Source organism: Equus asinus, chromosome 1 (genome assembly GCF_041296235.1).
Source record: "Equus asinus isolate D_3611 breed Donkey chromosome 1, EquAss-T2T_v2, whole genome shotgun sequence".
NCBI lineage: Eukaryota > Metazoa > Chordata > Mammalia > Perissodactyla > Equidae > Equus > Equus asinus.
This window is the reverse complement of record NC_091790.1, coordinates 189,611,737-189,630,870: the sequence shown is the minus strand read 5'-3', so window position 1 is coordinate 189,630,870 and position 19,134 is coordinate 189,611,737. Positions and strand designations below refer to the sequence as shown.

Sequence of the window (19,134 nt, the reverse complement as noted above, 5' to 3'; positions counted from 1 at the left end):
ACTGAGTGAAAAGGGAGGTTATAAATCAATACAAAAAGATGACTAGCTATAACCAAACTGTTGTGATAGTTATCTTAGAAGGGTAGAATATGGGACATTCTTCTTCCTCTTGTTTATTAGGATGTTCTAAACTTCTTAAAATCAGTATTTATTTTGAAATACAAAATAAAAGCTAAAATAGTTTTTTAAATACCCGATTTATTAAGTTTTAGAGAGGTTCTAAGATTCTAGGACCTGACTCAGGTCATAAAAAAATAAAAGGAGTGATGAGAAAAGTACATCTAAATTCACATCAAGGAAAAAGCCTGCACTTACTATAGACACACATATATAGAACCATAGCTAGTGTTTTTAAGTCACTTATTGGAGTCAGACTCAAAAGAACAGAACCAACAACAGTCAAGATGCTCTATAAAATCCTTTTAGTCCCACTACTTTATGACTAAAATCATAGCTGTACTTGTACTGTAATTCCAGATCATACCAATGCCTAGACGATAAAAACTGAAAATCTCACTATAGGATTCTCAAAAGTTTAATAATGGCAATACACTGCTGTTTTCTAATCTACTCTTTTGTTTTTTGCTGGGAAAGAGTGGCCCTAAGCTAACACCTGTTTCCAATCTTCTCTCTCTTTTTTTCTTCCCTTCCCAAAACCCCAGTACATAGTTGTATATTCTAGTTGTAGGTACTTCTAGTTCTTCTACGTAAGCCACCACCACAGCATGGCTACTGACAGATGAATGGTGCAGTCCCACACCTGGGAACCAAACCTGGGCTGCTGAAGTAGAGTATGCCTAACATTAACCACTAGGCAATCAGGGCTGGCTCTCTAATATTCTCTTTTAAAAAAATGAATGGATATCATAGTTTCATAAAAAAATAAAAACAAGAATACTGGGACCAGCCCAGTGGCACAGTGGTTAAGTTCACACATTCCACTTCAGTGGCCTGGGGTTCATCGGTTTGGATTCCAGGTGCAAACCTACACACGCTTATCAAGCCATGCTGTGGCAGGCATCCCACATATAAAATAGAGGAAGGTGGGCACAGATGTTAGCTCAGGGCCAGTCTTCATCAGCAAAAAGAGGGGGTTTGGTGGCAGATGTTAGCTCAGGGCTAATCTTCCTCAAAAAAAAAAATAAATAAATAAATAAAAGAATATTCTTGCTCAAAGTCACAATAACCCCCAAAAGCTATGAGCAGAGCAGGAAAAAAATATATATATATGTATATATATACACACACATATATATATAGTTAGTTAGTTTGTTTGTTTTGAGAGGACTGGCCCTGAGCTAACATCTGTTGCCAATCTTCCTCTATGTTATGTGGGATGCTGCTGCAGCATGGCTTGATGAGCGGTGCTAGGTCTGCACCTGGGATTTGAACCTGTGAACCCAGGGCCGCCAAAGCAGAGCTCATGAACTTAACCACTATATCACTGGGCTGGCCCCTTATGTTTACTATAACTCCTAATTCTTACTTATAAATAAAACACTACTGAATACCATTAACTTGTCAAATGTAAACAAAAAGAAAAGGCAATTTAAAAGAAAACAGAACATACCAGAAAAGGTTATAATAAAAGTGCTTAAAATTGCAACAATTTAAACAATTTTAAAATTAAGAATTCAAACTAACATCTTCCATACAGCTATGTTATTCAGTTACAAATTAAAGTTGAATGATAAGCTCCTAGAAAATGGAAAGTTAATAATGAATCTGTTTTAAAAGCAATATAATCAATTTTACTGAAATTACTACAGAACACTCAAACACGGCTAGTCCCACGGAAATAAAACCAAGGAGGATGCACTACCTCGTCTACACTGAAGCGTTAGCACAACTTTGTTAATCTGATTAAAAATATCCTGAAAAATGTATATCTTTGTCCTTATCAATCTATCTTTAAATGTGAAATATTTTTATAACACCAGAGCTTAAAAAAACAAACCAGTAAAGAAATTAAGAATATAACAATTAGGCTTCATATTAAACATTCAGGCTCTGGTCAAAGTATTCACATTTTCTCCTAGTGGTCACTGGTAGAAAAGAGAGAGAAAATAAAAGGTGAAATGAATACAAAGAGAGATATTCATAATGTCAATTAACCCCCAGGGATTAATACGCAAAAGCAACGTCAGATTTTAATTACACTGTTTCTAATTAGGGAGACATAAGAATCCTCCAAAGAATTTTATCAACAGAATATGTATTTTGCTTCCTCTCCAGATCTACTGCATTGCCAACTTGAGCAACAGGATCCACCCAAAGGGATTTTCTGAAAGGAAGCTAACTACAAATAGCTTAAGAGCTATTGGAATTTCCTTTTCCCTAAACTGTCTGCTCATAGCCTTTGCCCATTTTCCAACTGCAGCATTGACTTGTAGGTGCTCTTTATGTATTAGAAATTAGTCCTTTGTGATATGAGTTACAAACATGTTATTGGTAGGTATTATCTATAAAATCACAATAAGAAAAAATTACAAATTACAAAAAGATAAAAGATGAAGATGTGAAGTGCCAAGGTCAAGAAAAACAGCATTCTGCTACAAATTGAGAAAACTGAATTCTAATTCTCATATCTATCACAAACAAGCGAGTCATTTAGTCTCTGTAAGTCAGATCCTTTTTACACAAAACAGAGAAAAAGGCCACCCAGTATCCAGTATACAGGGGTTATACTAAAAATAAAGTAAAAGGGGGCCAGTCTGGTAGTGTAGTGGTTAAAGTTTTCACGCTCCACTTTGGCTGCCCAGGCTTCATGGGTTTGGATGTCGGGCATGGACCTGCACACCATTCATCGAGCCATCCTGTGGTGGCATCCCATATACAAAGTAAAGGAAGAATGGCAGAGATGTTAGCTCAGTGACAATCTTCCTCAAGCAAAAAAGAGGGAGATTGGCAATAGTTGTTAGCTCAGGGCTGATCTTCCTCAGCAACCAAATAAAAATTTTGAAAAATTAAGTAAAAGTAAAATATGGTATGGAAAAATAAATATATAAACATTAAAAATTCAGTTTTTCTTTAAACAAAAATAAAGTAAGTACAGTGGCACAAAAGTGTGTGCAAAATAAATATTAAATTTAATATTTCTAATTTGAAGCTTAAACACTAGTAACTGGGAATAAAGTACTTTGCTATTTAAAATAAGTCAAAATAAGTGGTAATTATGACATGAATAAAACTAATTAAGGGATGAAATTACTCTAAAAATACATCATTTGAAAATTAACAACAAAGGAGAATTTTCTTTTATACTCATACAGTTTTACCATATCTTGATATCTTCTTATAAAAAGCATGTGTAGAGCTCCACCTAGTGGTTAAGTGGTGATTGCAAATTCAATTAAATGCAGTATTAAAAAAAAATTTAGATGGGAGAAAAACAAGGGAGGTGTGTAAGGGGGAGGAGTGGGGAGTGGAATTCCTATTACTATCTCTCTAAAAAAAGCTCCTATTTGTTTAAAAAGCTTCTCTGAACTATTCTTTTATTTTCAAGGACCTTAAAAATATTTTTGTGCATTATCCAAGTGGGTAGGACGTTTCTATAAACACTTCATTTGGCTATTATTATCTTCTAAGGAAGAGATTAGATACATAGCCAATAAAGAATATATATATATAAAATGTATAGCCAGTAAAGAATTAATATGAAATAATCTGGGTCTTACACACAGAGTGGTTTTTAAGAATCTGTGTACAAAATAACAAATACTCATAAAGGTTCTCAAGGAATCCATTATCAGAAGGTGCTTATGACAAGTTCTTAAACAGGAGAATAACTCTGGCAGAGAGTACTATATATCGGTCTGCTGAATAGTTAAAAACATTTTTCCTATCTGGAAACCAAAGGGTCCAGGTTATTACTCAATTAAAAACACTAACTATATTACAGAAAGCAGCATTTATCAATATTTTACATATACACATCTTTTGACAAAGAAATTCTATTTCTGGAAATTTGTCCAAGAAAATCGTCACATTAGTACAAAAAGACATATGTACACTATTGATGAGAGTTTAAACTGGTAGAAAGCCATTTGGTAGAATCTATTAAAATAAAAACGTGCACACTCTTTCATGTGGAAATTCCACCATGAAGTACCCTTCTTGAGAAATACATAGGCACATAAAAGAATATTTGGTGCAGCATTTTTGTGATAGCAAAAAATTAGAAACAAGTTAAATGCCTATGAATAAGGCAAATGGTTAAATAAACGTTACATCCATACAATGGAATAAGAGCCGTTTAAAAATTCAACTAGATACATTCTGTGAAGTACTGCAAAGGGAAGAAAGCTGGTGTACACACTGCATACAGCACACAGCATACTGTTTAGTGGAACCAGAGGCAAGAGAGGGAGTTACATAAATATATAAGCTAATAAGGCAGTATTTGAGGGTTTGTTTTTACAGTACTCATGTGTTACCTTCATAATTTTAGAAAACTAAACATTCTTCCTCGACTTCAGAGTAAGTGCTTTAATGATCCCATAAAGACTCAATTTCAGCTTTGCTTGCCAAAAGATGGAAAAGCGACTTTTTAACATTTAAAGTAACCAATCTCTAAAAGCAGAAAAGATTAGAAATCTATCAAATTCTACCTGCTTCTAAGGTGTCTGGTTCATCAGGTCTCTGGGCGATCTGTAAGTAATAAAGCAGAGAGCCATACAGGTGTGTCCTCACTCTCTGGAATCCGCCACCTAGGGAGACATAGTAAAGTAAAAACCTTTTTTCAAATTAAAGTTAAAACAAATACAAAAGTTATAATTTATAGAAAATTTAGATGAAAAAACCTGTCTTCAAAATGAAGTCTAACAGTTTCTTCAATATGATGTGAAGTGAAGAATCTCCAATAGAAGCAAAACCCACCAGTGGGTTCTCTGCTGGAGGAGGTGAGGTGAAAGAGCTATCAAGCATAAAAGCGTAAGGGGCCTCTCCAGGTCCCAGGACCAATGGTTGCTTCTGTTCCGTGCGAACAGCTTGGCTTAGGTGAGCCGTCAGGGTGAACACAGCACCTGCTACCACTGGCATTAACTCCTGTGCTGCTTCATCATCCAGTATCTTAAAGCAAAAAGACAAATCAGAGTGAGGACCCAGCTTTCAGCTACAATCATTAACATGTTTTATATACGTTTAGCTTTTCAGTTACCATAAGAACGTAAGAAAGGAACTATACTGATCAAAGAAAATAAAAGCTAATGTATAGAGAGAAATTTAAATATGATGCTGGGTAACACATGTTCCTAAACCAGAAGGGATTCCTATCAGAATTCCGTAGAGAGGTTTCTTAATGGAAATTCATATAAATGGCCTCGCCACTAAAGTGTCTCATTCAGTAGGTCTGGGGTGGGATCTGTCCATTAGTATTTTTTATTTTTTTATTTTTTATGGTGAGGAAGATTGGCCCTGAGCTAATACCTGTTGCCAATCTTGCTCTTTTTTTGCTTGGAGGAAGACTGGCCCTGAGCTAACATCTGTGCCCACCTTCCTCTATTTTGTGTATTGGTTGCCACCACAGCATGGCTTGATGAGTGGTGCACAGGTCTGGGCCCAGGATCTGAACCTGAGAACCTGGGCTGCCAGAGCAGAGCATGCCAAACTTAACCACTACACCACCAGGCCAGCCCATGTGTATTTTTTAAAAGCTTCCTAAGTAATTCTAATACACACTCTAGTTAGCCGCTACTGTACAGAATTAATAGGTTTCTGAAGGGAAATCTTAACAATGGCATTCCACAACTCTATTTACTCCTAATCTAAAATGGAAAAAAAGGAGGTGGCAAACTTTATGTTTAAATGACACATAAATATTTGCCCAGCAGTATAAAGTAATTTAGGAAGTATGTCACCTTATCATGCACATCTTGTAAAATATCACGAATAATCAGTTGTCGATCCTCTGACTGAATGAGGTCCTGGGGACAAGCTGTCAGTATAATTTCCACCAGCTGCCTCCATGACTCCAGCGCATGCCGTTTTGCATGAAGACACTGCAGCAGTTTGTTTCTTCCTACCACATACTGAAGTATTGTGCTGATTTCCTAAAGCCGCAGAAATTAAATCACAAGGTTAGCACCTAGACAGATGATATCTTTTACTAACAGGTTCCTATTTCTAACACTGTCCATTAATCCGAAAACATTTTTAGTATGCTTTAAAAACCTGCCATATGCATGCCAGTCAACAGATATGTTTTCATGTGATACTGGTGTCAAGGGCTATGAAAATTAATATATAAGGCTGTGTGTGTGTGTGTGTGTGTGCGTGTGTGCATGAGACAGGAAGCAGAGGTGGTATGGGTGAAAATGAGCTTTTAACTCTATCTTCTTTCTCCTTGCCAACTGTCTACTGATACTTACTCTGGGGCACCAGAGTTGCCTAAAACCCAAATTCAATGGTATGTTTCCCTGACATGTCTTTTATTTCTTTGCCTCTTACTTTGGCCTAGCCAGCTGTTTCCATGTATGTGGTTCTTCCCACCTGACCTCTTATCCATCACTCCTCACTTGTGATGACAAATGATTCTCTCCTCCTTCATTGATAGGGAGCAAGTGAAGTCTACTACACAATATGGACAGGTTGCAAATCCTTAACTAGCCTAGCAGAAAAGATGTTATTTATTCTGGCAACTAGACATTAACTTAAGTTCAGTTTATAAAAGTTATAGAGTCAAAAGTGAAAGATTCCATTAAAATGTAATTTTTAAGGACTTTACTAATTAATGAACTACATGTCAATTTACTGTTTTATCACCTACCCAGCAATTTAAGTAGTTAAAAGTTTAAAACTAACATATACTCAATAGGGCTTACCTCCATTAGTAGAGGTCTCTGTCCTATGGCTGCCATACCCTGAAGAGCATTGACTTCAGCTACAAGAACCCTATGAAGAAGCTATATAATTGGGAAAAAAGAGGAAAAACAAGACCATTCAGACAATAGTAGAACACCTAGAAATTATTATAGACTGCCCTGAAGGGAAAATTTTGGATATCTTAATAATGTTACAGCAGCACCATCCAGTTTCTAGTCAAAACGTTAGGGGCCAGCCCCATGGCCTAGTGTTAAGTTGGGCACCTTCTACTTTGGCAGCCCAGGTTCAGTTCCCAGGCATGGACCTACACGACTTGTCAGCAGCCATGCTGTGGCAGCAACCCACATACAAAATAGAGGAAGATTAGCACAGATGTTAGCTCAGGGCAAATCTTCCTCAAGCAAAAAGAAGATTGGCAACAGATGTTAGCTTAATGGGGGGGGGTCTTCCTCAGCAAAAAAAGTTAAAAAAAAAAAAATTAGGTATCCCTCACATTCCAGAGAGTGGTACCAAAGAGCCTCTGTGGCAGGTAAGTTAGTATAAATGCCCTGGTTAACTTCTTCCTACTAGTGAGGCAGAGCGTAAAACAGTTAAAATCACTCCATAGTTATAGCTGGGTAAGTTGACTACTAAGAGGAAGGGTGAGGGGGAATCTTTTAAAGAGGTATAATTAGGGTGGCCCATTCAGTTTTATTTCCTGGCTATTTGAAAAATGAAAACCACAGTCCAATAAACCAATATCTCTATCAGGAAACGACAATTATATGATTATATTTTTTTCTGATGACTCAAAGTCTGAACCACACAATACTGCAAACACTTTAGAGCAATCTTCACCTTGACATTGCAGACTGTCTGTCCCCGTAAATTCTTGTGTTCACAGTTGGCAATAACTTGTTCAATCTGGACCCGATCAAAGAAATCCAACTGCAAAGGCTCAGGGATCTCCTGACTGAAGTCAATCGAGTCGAGAATGCTTAGAATTTTTCGACGTACTAGAAATAGTAAAAAGTAGTTAAATTTTACTTGGGACACTGAGGAGAAGAACAAACCATTGTACTCAGCTCACTCTCAAAGATAGTGCTAATTGCAGAAAGGGCGTTAGTCTAGAAACTGAAGACTGTATTGAAATCTAAATTTGATTTTATTTCTAATACACCCATTTACAATGATACATTTTTCCCATCCTTTCATCCTAGTTATTAAAAAAAGTTTTTGGATGACAATCCTTTATATAACTTTTCTATACCAGTCCAGAATTTGCAGATACAGGAATAATAATCCATTAAAATTTTAAGAGCTATCTAAAGATTTATTACCAATTCAAAGGGCTTTACCTTTCGTGGCAGTGTCAAAGTGAAGGAACCCAGAGATGGACCTATTTTCATCTTCTAGTCCTCCTTCACCATCTGTTGGAACATCAGTAATAACGGATCAGGAGAAAAACAACATACTCCTATAATTTATTTGGAAATAGCAAATATAAGGTATTTTATTTCTAGGTCATTGTTCCTAAGTCAAAGAGCATTTTGCAAACGGATAATTAAAACACAATGGTGATGAGGACTTACCAATAACATTCATCTAATTCTTTCCATCCCTATGGGATCCACTTCACAATCATAAAGAGGACAATCAGAACTCCAAAAGAGGCAGGACCCAATCATGCCAATGAGGTGATTAGGAAAGTTTATGCTTAATTTGCATATACAATACATATTAAAATATTTTGGGTCATGCTGGCTCAGTGTGATAAACTCCACTGAATATTTGTGTATATGAATATAGCAAAATGTGGCTGCTTCAAAAAATAATAAAATGGCAATTGTGGAATGATTTTTAAATTTCATGTTTTAAGGAAAAAAATTCTAAAGGCAGGAAGAACTCATTTGGTCTACGATCACATACTAAGTACAAGATTCAGATTTGTGCTTGCATTTACACAGACCAGTCAGTAGCCCAATAAAACAAATGCCAACATTCACATGTTCACCTGAGTATGGTTTTACTGGCATGTCATCCAATAAAAGGTGCAGGAGCCTCTGGGTATGTGACCGTTGACGATTCAGAGAAGTTACCCTCAGTTCTATTGAAGCAGTCTTCATCAGCCATGACATTTGGTTCAGCATAGATATTTCATATTCTGGAAGTTAAATATTTAAGTTTAGCTCCCCAGAATAATAAGATAAAATCAGAACAGACCTAACTCATCAGACATCTTCTCATGTAAAACTGTCAATAATTTATGAAACTAGGCAACATAATAATTTATCACTCTGTAAAATTAAAAAAGAAAAAAAGAGATGCGAAGGGAGAAAATATAAGCTAGTATATATCTACAAAAGATAAGCAAAAGCAAATGAAGAACAAAAGAGAATCAAGTTTGTTACCAGGATAATTTCACAGAGATCTACAAAACTCTGAGTCTGTCTTACTTTGACATTAATACAGAACTTAATACCCCAAAAACCCCCAAGTAATTTTCAAATATTTAACTTGCAAAAAGAAAAAAAGTATCATAGGGGCTGGCTCGGTGGCATAGCAGTTAAGTTCGTGCCCTCCACTTCAGCACATTGGGGTTCACTGGTTCGGATCCTGGGTGTGAACCTACACACTAATTATCAAGCAATGCTGTGGCAGGTGTCCCACATACAAAGCAGGGGAAGGTGAGCACAGGTGTTAGCTCAGGGCTAATCTTCCTCCAAAAAAACCCACTATCATACAGTTTGATTTCACACATTTTTAAAAATTAAAATAAATTTAAATTGCATAACTTTATGATATCTCAAGATAATCAAGGACATTTGGTTTAACATATAATTAGATTTGGGAATGACTTACACAGTAAAAGTTTTTGAATCTAATATTATTTTAATATGCCTGGCTAAGTTATGAGCATAAACATAAAATTCACCAAATACTATACTACTACTAATTATAATAATGGGCAAAGCTAGAATGATTTTAAAATAACAGATATCATAATAGGCACGATATTAACTTTTCTTTCTAATTAGGTATAGAAGAGGGTTTCTTAAAACGCTTCTTATATAAACAAAATCTTAAGGCTAAAAATAAGATACACTTATTATAAAGTGAAAATTTTTTTGCCATTAGAAAATTACCAAGGGTCTCTCACACCATTGCTCTAAAAAGTAAATAAGAAGCTGATAATTACTAGTAATGGAAATTTAGTATGAAAGCTGTGAGCCCAGATTTCCTAAAACATAAAAATGATACAAAATAAAATTAAAAAAAAAACTCAATAGACCAACACTGTCTGGACATAACATGAACTCAGAAAATTGTTAGAAACTGATCAAAAAGAAAATTATATAAAGTAGAATCCTATAAAACATAGGTAGTCTAGGATAACTGTGTTGGTCAGGTCAATAAACTAAGTTATAAATAGTTTCCACCATAATTAGTTTTCTATTTTTCATTTCAAGACCTGAATTGGTTTCAATATATACACAAGAAACAAAAGTAAAACAGAGAGTTTTACAAAACAGTTATCACTCAAAAAATTTAAATTTCCAGAATCTTCTTATATATTTTCTTATCCCTTCAGCATAATTTTTAAATTGTATTCGTTAGTAAAAGGATCAAATTCCATCCTTGAAAGTCTATTTTTAAAAAATTTTATGCTAGCAGCTAAAACATCAGGTTTCTTTAGCACAAATTACAAAAGGAACCCTAAGTAAAGAAGCTGCAAAATAACAAAATAAGAAAATAATTCCACAAACACTGTAACTGCTAACCCCAAATGTTGTATAAATAAAATCACTCAACATGGACTTTACAAATTTGTTATACTATTAAGGGAAAACAATGTCCTACCTTTGTTAGAAAATGGTAAATGCTGCAACTGAGAAAATAAGAAATCCTGGCTGGTTCTCAAGTATCTCATAGTAGGACCAGATGTATCAGAGCATGCACATAACTGATATATCACCTAAAGAATTATAATAAAACAAGAAAATCCCCAAATCAGCTTTTGTTTTTAAAGATCGGCACCTGAGTTAAAAACTGTTAACCAGTCTTTTTTTTTTTTTTTTTTAAATTGCTTTTTCTCCCCAAAGCCCCCCAGTACATAGTTGTACATATTTTAGTTGTGGGTCCTTCTAGTTGTGGCACGTGGGATGCCACCTCAACATGGCCTGATGAGCAGTGCCGTGTCCGCGTCCAGGATCCGAACCGGCAAACCCTGGGCCATCAAAGCGGAGTACGCAAACTTAACCACTCAGCCATGGGGCCGGTCCCAGTTTTTTTGAATTATACATTTTAAGATAAAATGTGAACTTAACTATAATAAGTGGAAACTAAGACCCATCAATAACTCAAGCAAAATGGAGGAACACATGTGTAAAACAGAAGCTGAGGGTTGTAAGTAGTCCTTGGCACCCTAATTCAAGAAAATGTATTGAAATACGGTTGAAGAGTGCTGATGCCATTATTGCAGGACTAAACTTGAAATCGCCCTCAATGTATTTATTAATATACATATACATATACTTAATTTTTATCAAGTTTGAGTATTTTAACTATCATTAGTAGCAAACTACTTGGAAGTAACTTCTGAAGACCAAGGTTACATATTCATCAGCTGATGACAATGTGGGGACCAGAGGAGCTCTTGCAGGAATCTAACCCTACATTTTCCCCAGGAGGAATGGTTCAGCATTTGCTGTGACTTTATAAAATGAATAATGACAACTGACTGTAAATCCATGTCTAGAAATACATTCTTAAAAAAAATACAAAACAACAAAAAGTAACTAAAGATATTCACTAGAGCAGAGTTAAAAAACTGGAAACAACCTAAGTGTAATTTACACTGTAGAAGCAAAAAAAACTTTATGAGGGGATACAAAACTGTATGTCTGCTGAACATAACTAAATAATATGTCTACATAAGGAAAAAGATAAGAAGGGAACACAAGGTAACACAAATAGTTCTGCTCTAGATGTATGCCTTTCAAACAGCTTTGATATTGTTTTTGATACTCTATAAATAAAAATTTAATAAGCTAATATTGAACTTCTCAAAACAAAAATTAGCTATTCACATTAGATGGCAAGTGAAGAAGATACAAGAACACAGCCTCAAAGACGTGGGAGAGGTAATACTGTTAGAGAGAGACAGACACAAAAAGTGCGTCCCAGAGAACTATTCAACATGGAGGCGGAGGTCGCTAAGCTGGAACTGATGAAAAATCCAGTTACACTCTTAAAGGAATTGTCGGCAATAAAGTCTCAATACCAAACTTTGCAGGCACGCTTTAAACCAGTTGCTATTGAGCAGAAGGAGACTAAGAGCCAAATTTGTGCTACTTTCAATAAGACTATGACCATGATACAGGAACTACAAAAGCAAACAGACCTGGAGCTATCACCACTGACTGAAGAAGAGAAAACTGCAGCCGAGCAATTAAAATCTCACATATCAGATTTATGAAGCAATGGACTTGCAGAAGGGAACTCTAATGGAGAAAAGATTAATTCCAGAGAGACTGAGGAAGATGTCTTGTTAGCACTTGATAACCAGAGGTGGGGGGTTGGTGAAGGAGGAGGGGATTTGGCCTGGGTGACTGGATAGTGTGCCTCTCACAAGAGAGGGAAGTACAAGAAGAGGGTAGATATTATATTAATAATTAGACAAACGGATGGAATGGGAATAAAGGGATTTAAAAAAATATATGCACATATTCTCAGTCTTACAATGCAAGGAAGTCTCAATACTATTTTGCCTTTGTTTTTGTATAATTAGGATAACATAGATGTCCTGGCCTACTGTAAAAGAATGTTTGTGTACTATCAGTCAGTCAGATGTGAATGAGCATGCTTTGGAAATTATAGAAAAAATACTTGTATTATATTATACATTATATATGTATATAATTTTATTTGTGAAAATTTTCCTTGCAAATGGACTCACATTATTGGTGAGACTAATATGTGACCTATAGTCTCCTACAAAATCTAACTTTAAGGGCTGGCCCAGTGTTGTATTGATTAAGTTTGCGTGCTCTGCTTTGGCAGCCTAGGACTTCCTGGCCTGGATCTCAGGCGCAGACCTACACACCGTTCCTCAAGCCATGCTGTGGTGGTGTCCCTCATACAAAATAGAGGAAGATTGGCACAGATATTGGCTCAGGGCCAATCTTCCTCACCAAAAAATAAAAACCCCAAAAACCTAACTTTAGTAATAAGCTGGCTTTTCCAAGACAGCCTCACGTTTATTTTGTTCTTATTCCCTCTGCCTGCTAATGTTGACCAGCATGAGCTCTACTTTCAAATGCTGTTTTAGATGGTCCCTGTTGTATTTCAATACTACCTTTGTTCTCTTTCAGCCTATATTACTACAGTTGTTCATTCAATATGAAAGGTAAGAAACTGAAATCAGAGGAGCACTGGTTGCCAGTTTGTGTGTGTGTGTGAATTTCCCTATTTATTTTGAATAACTATCACAATAAGGTAATTATTCAAAGTATGGACAGATCTTGATACAAAGATGTTAATCAGAGTTATTTATAACAGCAACACACATACACATTCAGCTAATGCTATGTAAATAGGAAAGGAAATCATGGTCTATCTATACAATAAGAGGTTAAGTTGCCAATAAATTATTATTGTTAATGTTTTGGGAAATGCTGAAGCTATGCTAAATGGGGGAGAAGAGAAGCAGATAATGCAATTTTGTAGTTAAGGTTGGGCTTTGGAGTCATACCTGAGATGTAAATAGGCGGTTTTAAATTCTAGCTGTGTGACCTTGAGCAAATTATTTAACTTCTCGTTGGAAGCACAATGAGATGGTAAAGTGTCTGGGTTTGATATTTAGTAATCCTTCAATAAATAATATTTCCATATATGTAATAAAATATGAAGCATTGAAAAGACTAGGAAAAATGCATCAAATTTTAGTTCTGCAAGTTATAGAATTATACTTTTATATAATTAAGGAAATTTTTGTCATGAGTGTGTTATTTGTCCATTAACAAATTTATAACAGCTGACAAACCGGTTTGAGGGAGTAGCTTCAATTAAAATTGTCCTGTCTAATTGGGAACTAGAACAGAACAGAAAGCTCCCCTTTTTTAAACTACAGAAAAATAAGTCATACCTTAGTAACATACTTTCTTTAGTACTTAGGCAATTAATAGTAAGGAAGTCCCTGTTGTGGGATGGCTTTGGGATATGATATTGATTGGTGGGATTGAAAAATGGTAGTATCATGAGGTCATAAAATGTTCATAGTGTTAAAGTGGTTTTGCTTTCAATAGGGAAAAAAACTAGATTGTACTGTTTTACCTTCCTTCTCAGTCATCTTCTAAATGTTGGTTCTTTCCCTTGTCCCCCTTAAAACTGTTCTCTATGCACTTCTTTATATATCCATTTGTTTCTCAAACTTCACTTATTGCCTCTTTGTGGGTAATTCCGAAATATAACTCTTGCACTGGATCTAGATCCATATTGCCAATAAAAATATTTACCTGACCATTCAAAATTGAACACGTCCAGAATACTTACTGATTTTATTTTGTTAATGGCCACTATTGTGTTAGCTGGAATTAAAAAATTTGCATCCCTTTCTTTATCTTCTTGGTTGATAAAATCTGTAATTCTCTCTCTGAAATTTTCATAGTTTCCAACCTCCACTTTATCTTTACTCTTACTACTCTAATTTAGAGCTTTTATTTCTCATCTGGATAATTGTTTTCTCTTATATGACTATAGTGTTCTTATATTCTTAGCTGTAAGTAATAAAAATTAATTTTAATTAAGTTGTATTTTAATGCAACTTTAAGAAATTAAAAAATACGTGTGCCTAATTTCTCCAGAAGTAATCTGCAAACAATGTCTTCAGATGTTTCTACATGTATACAAGATTTTTTTTTTTTTAACAAAAATCGGCTGATACCATACATTGCACTGCAGCTGCACTTAGTCTTTTTCATTTTAAATATATTTTGGATGTCTTCATGTCAAAAAAAAAAAAAAAAAAAGTGCGTCCCAGAAGCACAACAAGCCGTGTTACAAGGGTACGCCCAATATCCTTCCTTGTTCCCAAGGCGAGGCAGGAAAACTCTCCATCCTTAAAGAGCAGAGAGCAAAGGCACAAGGCTCAGTCTCAACCTCTTCACCCAGAAGGCCTTGTATTGCTGGATGATGAAGGTATCAATAAGCCTCAAATTATTTCTCTTTAGTATAATGAGATTTATTTTTAAACTAAAAGCTCTTCTTAGAAGTTTACATTTTTTTCTGAAGTAGAGTATAAACCTGTAGGTGCAGGAAGAATATTTCATAAAAAATTAAGCAGTGCTTCTTGTTAAAAATGCAGATTCCGACTCAGCAGGTCTGCAGTGGGGCCTGAGATTTTGCACTAATAAGCTCCCAGGAGATGATGTGAGGATACCAGTCCACATTTTGAGTAGCAAAGTCACACAGCATATGTAATAAACGGGCAGACTGCTAGTACAGACATGTTTTGCTTGGCCAATACAATGATTTAAAAATCAGAGGCTATGGCAAACCAGGGCCTGCATTCCGACATGGCAAAAATGAGCAGGGGCTGAGTAGCAGGGCACATGCTCTTCTGTCTGTCAGATTCTCCTCTCCCTCCCTCTCCCCACACTTTTGTTTTAAATCTGGCTTCATTCACTTAATTCACTACCTAACTCCTTTAGCCTAGATGATTAAGCTTATCAATTGCTTCTACCTAAGTATGCCAAATTCTGTAATACCATACTAAAATGTACATCAAGTGTGTTCCCTCATGAAGGAATAATTAATTTTGATTCACAGGAAGACCTCGCTGTAGTACCGTAAGTAAAAGGCTATTTGGACAACCAAGGGGCAAAAGAAAATAGTAAAGAATCACAAAAAGAAAAACAGGAAAATAACAAAGAAAAATTTCTACGTTACTAGAAGTTGATACATTTCTTATCATGAAAATTGAAGCAGGGTGTCATTTAAATTGAGAAATCAGGCTTATCTTATAAAGCCTAAATCTTAAAATACATATAAAATGAATAAAACAAGAAACAAACACAAGTAAAACAAAAGTTCTCATTACAGTTTAACCTTTACACTAATTTGACTTTCTACCACTTTACATATATGTATAGGGCTGCATAATTGACGTGATTCTTAAAAACTGCTTTCACTTACATCCTTACATTCTCATTTAAGTCTCAAAACAGACCCTTTCACAGATTAAAAAAACTCAGGGAAGTTTCATGGCATGCCCAAGGTGACTTAGCTAGTTAAGGGGCAGAGAAAGGAACCAGAGGTCTTCTGACCCAAATTCACTACCCTCTCCACCAAAAAGAAACAACTTGAAACACAGCATCATTGGAAAGTCTCTACATTATCTGGTCGAAGTGCATCACAAAAATCCAATTTCCCTCACTTTTTAGGTGATCAACATATAGGATCTGTAGATCTATAGGATCTTGGGGTTTGTGCTTTATGGATTTTATCTATAAGTGAGACTGGTCAAATTACAAAATGAACCCATTTCAACTCGGTCTTGTTATACTTTCGTATCTGTGGTGTATTGAAGTCTCTAGTTAAGTTCCTTCTATTAAGCGTTACAAAGTGCAGCCTCCTATATACCTGGTAACACAGCTCAGCGAGTTGAGGAGATTCTCTCACTGCCACCGGGCCTGTTCTCCCTTCAGTTCCTTTCTCCAAGATGTTTAAGATGGCATGAAGGCATGTCCGAGGGCAACCTAACACTCCTACATGAAATCAAAAGGAAATTCAACTTTTCTTTTAAAACTTCTGCATTAAAAACCTTAAAATACCTTTACAAAAGTTAAACTCCATAAATATATGCTTACTGTAAATATTCTTTCAAATATTGATACAGAAAATTGATAAAGACTAATTTTCTAAAGCTTAGTGTGTCCAGACTTGATCTAAGTCCTAAAGGTCGACCCATTACATTAGATTACCTTTCATACATTATTTATTTCTTTCATTAATTATCCCATGAGCCAAGAATTCAATAAATGACCATTTAGCTACATAAATATGAAAAGAAATAAATGCCTGTGTGTCTTATGGCTATACCTGGATCTTGTAGGTTTGTGGTACTGACAGGTTTCTTCAATTCAAAGCCCAACAGATAGAGAGCAAGATTGGGTGGATTGCGTTCCAGAGAGGTGATAAGAAGATTCAAGATGTGGATTCTTGTTTCATGACGGATTCCAGCTAATTTCTTTTCAAGTTCTGATCCTTAATGTGGAAATCACAAAACAAAATTACAAAACAATAAAAAGTTAACATAAGTCAAATTTAAAAATATAAAACTTGTATTCCAAATTTCCATGTTCTCTTTAGTTTCAGTTTACCTAATTAGCCATGATATTGAGTTCGGATTTGTTTACAGGGTTTCCCAAAAGCTCTAAACAGTTAGGCTAGAAAATTCTCAAATTTCTCATATCACCACTAGACAGTTAACAGTTTTCCTTATATTAAGAATTTACATAAAGTAAAAAATATATACGTTTGTCTAAAACATACCCTCTTCCAGACGTACAAATTCTTCTGCATCTTCACTATCCAAGCACTCCACAAACCCAGCCATCAGCTTCTGACTTACACTCTGAATCAAAGATTTTAAAAATGACAACTTATACACTTATTCTCAGAGAATTTTTCCACAAACAAGAATAAGATTTCTCCATAGACACTGTGACTTCTGTACGTGCTCAGAATGCACCAAAAAATAACAACAACAACAACAAAATCAGTTACCTGGTCATGTGTGAAATCTCCAACCAATTTTATCTGAATGTTGGAGTTGCAAGAGATACAGCAGAGGATCTTGGCACTTTCAAAAGCCAGTTCTGGATTAGTATTGCCATGATAGAGATATCTTCAAAACAAGAAAACATTTGAGGATTTGAGGAACAATGTGATGAACCTTTTGGCTTCTCACTATTCTCAATAAAGAACATTTAGAACCAGTGCTTCTCCTACCCATATGCACTATTGGGTAAATTAGACAAAGCTTTCCCCTTCTAACCAGATACACCCTATTATGAGTTGAATCACGTTCCTCCAAAATTCATATGTTGATATCTGAACCCATAGTAATTTTATTTGGAAGTAGGGTCTTTGGAGATGTAGCCAATCAAGTCAAGAGCAAGTCATTCGGGAGGGCCCTAATCCAGTGACTGGCATCTTTATAAAAAGGGGAAATTTGGGGACACACACACACACACACACACACACACACACACAGGGAGAATGCCATGTGAAGCTGAAGGCAGAGATCAGGAAGATGCTTCTACACGTCATGGAACAGCAAACATAGCTAGCAAACCACCAGAAGCTAGGATATATACAGGAAAAAGTTTGCTCCCAAGCCCTATCCTCTATATCATCCAAACATCCAATTCCCCGACATAAGACAAACAATATTATGTCATTTTACACTTAGAAATGTTTAGGACATAGAGTAAATTAGGAAGAAAAAGAACCTTTAAGGTTCTGTGGAGCTGAAGAAGGCAAGAACAAAATGAGCCCCGCCCCACCCCCCCCAAAGCACTGCATGAGGGATCTGACTAGATTTGGAAATCAAAGCCAGAATGCCCATCTGATTCATTATTTTTCTACCTACAAATGTAACTTACCTGGCAATATTCACCACATTATCAGCCTTCTTAGTTCTGGGATTGATTCCCTGCAGCAGCTGTTCTAAAGGAGAGACTATGAGAGCCAGCTGACTCTCTCTCAGAAGATCCATAAACAGATTTTCCTTCTGTAGAGTAAGATTGAGAAGTGCAAGGCAATGCTGTACTGCTTTCTCCAAGTGTTTCTTCCCTATAAACCCAAAATTGAAGTTAGAAAGTTCTATATGAATCTTAGAAACTCAGTCACTTCTTAGGAAAGCAAGATAAAGGACAAATTCTAGGCTCAAAAAGCCCTCAAGTTTTCAAACTTTCAGCAGCAACTACACAAAACTGCTCAACCTTGCAAGTCATGATTACTTTTATGCAATGGCTTCTCGATTATTTTTCTTATATCTTTACCCTGATTATTTAGAGCAATGGTTCTCAGATGGGGGTGATTCTGTTCCCAGAGGACATTTGGCAATGTCTAGAGACACTTTTGGTTGTCACAACTGGGGAAATGCTACAGGCCTCTAGTAGGTAGAGGCCTACAACGCACAGGACGGCCCCCACAACAAAGAATTATTCGGCCCAAAATGTCAATGGTGCCCAGGCTGAGAAACTGATTTAGAGTAATACATACACACTCTGGAAAATAAAGAAGCTGAAAATATAAACAAGGATC

At 35.8% G+C, this 19,134-nt stretch overlaps 1 protein-coding gene across 1 annotated transcript in view; it reads right to left on the bottom strand.

Annotated features, from left to right (window-relative positions):
- NUP205 (nucleoporin 205) overlaps nt 1-19,134 on the bottom strand; it is an 82,324-nt gene that overhangs the window by 27,173 nt on the left and 36,017 nt on the right. The window contains exons 18-30 of the mRNA XM_014839353.3: nt 18,471-18,660; nt 17,590-17,710; nt 17,356-17,437; nt 16,903-17,067; nt 16,444-16,568; nt 10,663-10,777; nt 8,816-8,965; nt 8,160-8,231; nt 7,660-7,817; nt 6,822-6,902; nt 5,859-6,050; nt 4,803-5,070; nt 4,611-4,709 (exon numbers count right to left, since the gene is read on the bottom strand). Coding sequence (XP_014694839.1) covers nt 4,611-4,709; nt 4,803-5,070; nt 5,859-6,050; nt 6,822-6,902; nt 7,660-7,817; nt 8,160-8,231; nt 8,816-8,965; nt 10,663-10,777; nt 16,444-16,568; nt 16,903-17,067; nt 17,356-17,437; nt 17,590-17,710; nt 18,471-18,660 — 1,818 coding nt within the window. The remainder of the gene's footprint in view (nt 1-4,610; nt 4,710-4,802; nt 5,071-5,858; nt 6,051-6,821; nt 6,903-7,659; nt 7,818-8,159; nt 8,232-8,815; nt 8,966-10,662; nt 10,778-16,443; nt 16,569-16,902; nt 17,068-17,355; nt 17,438-17,589; nt 17,711-18,470; nt 18,661-19,134) is intronic.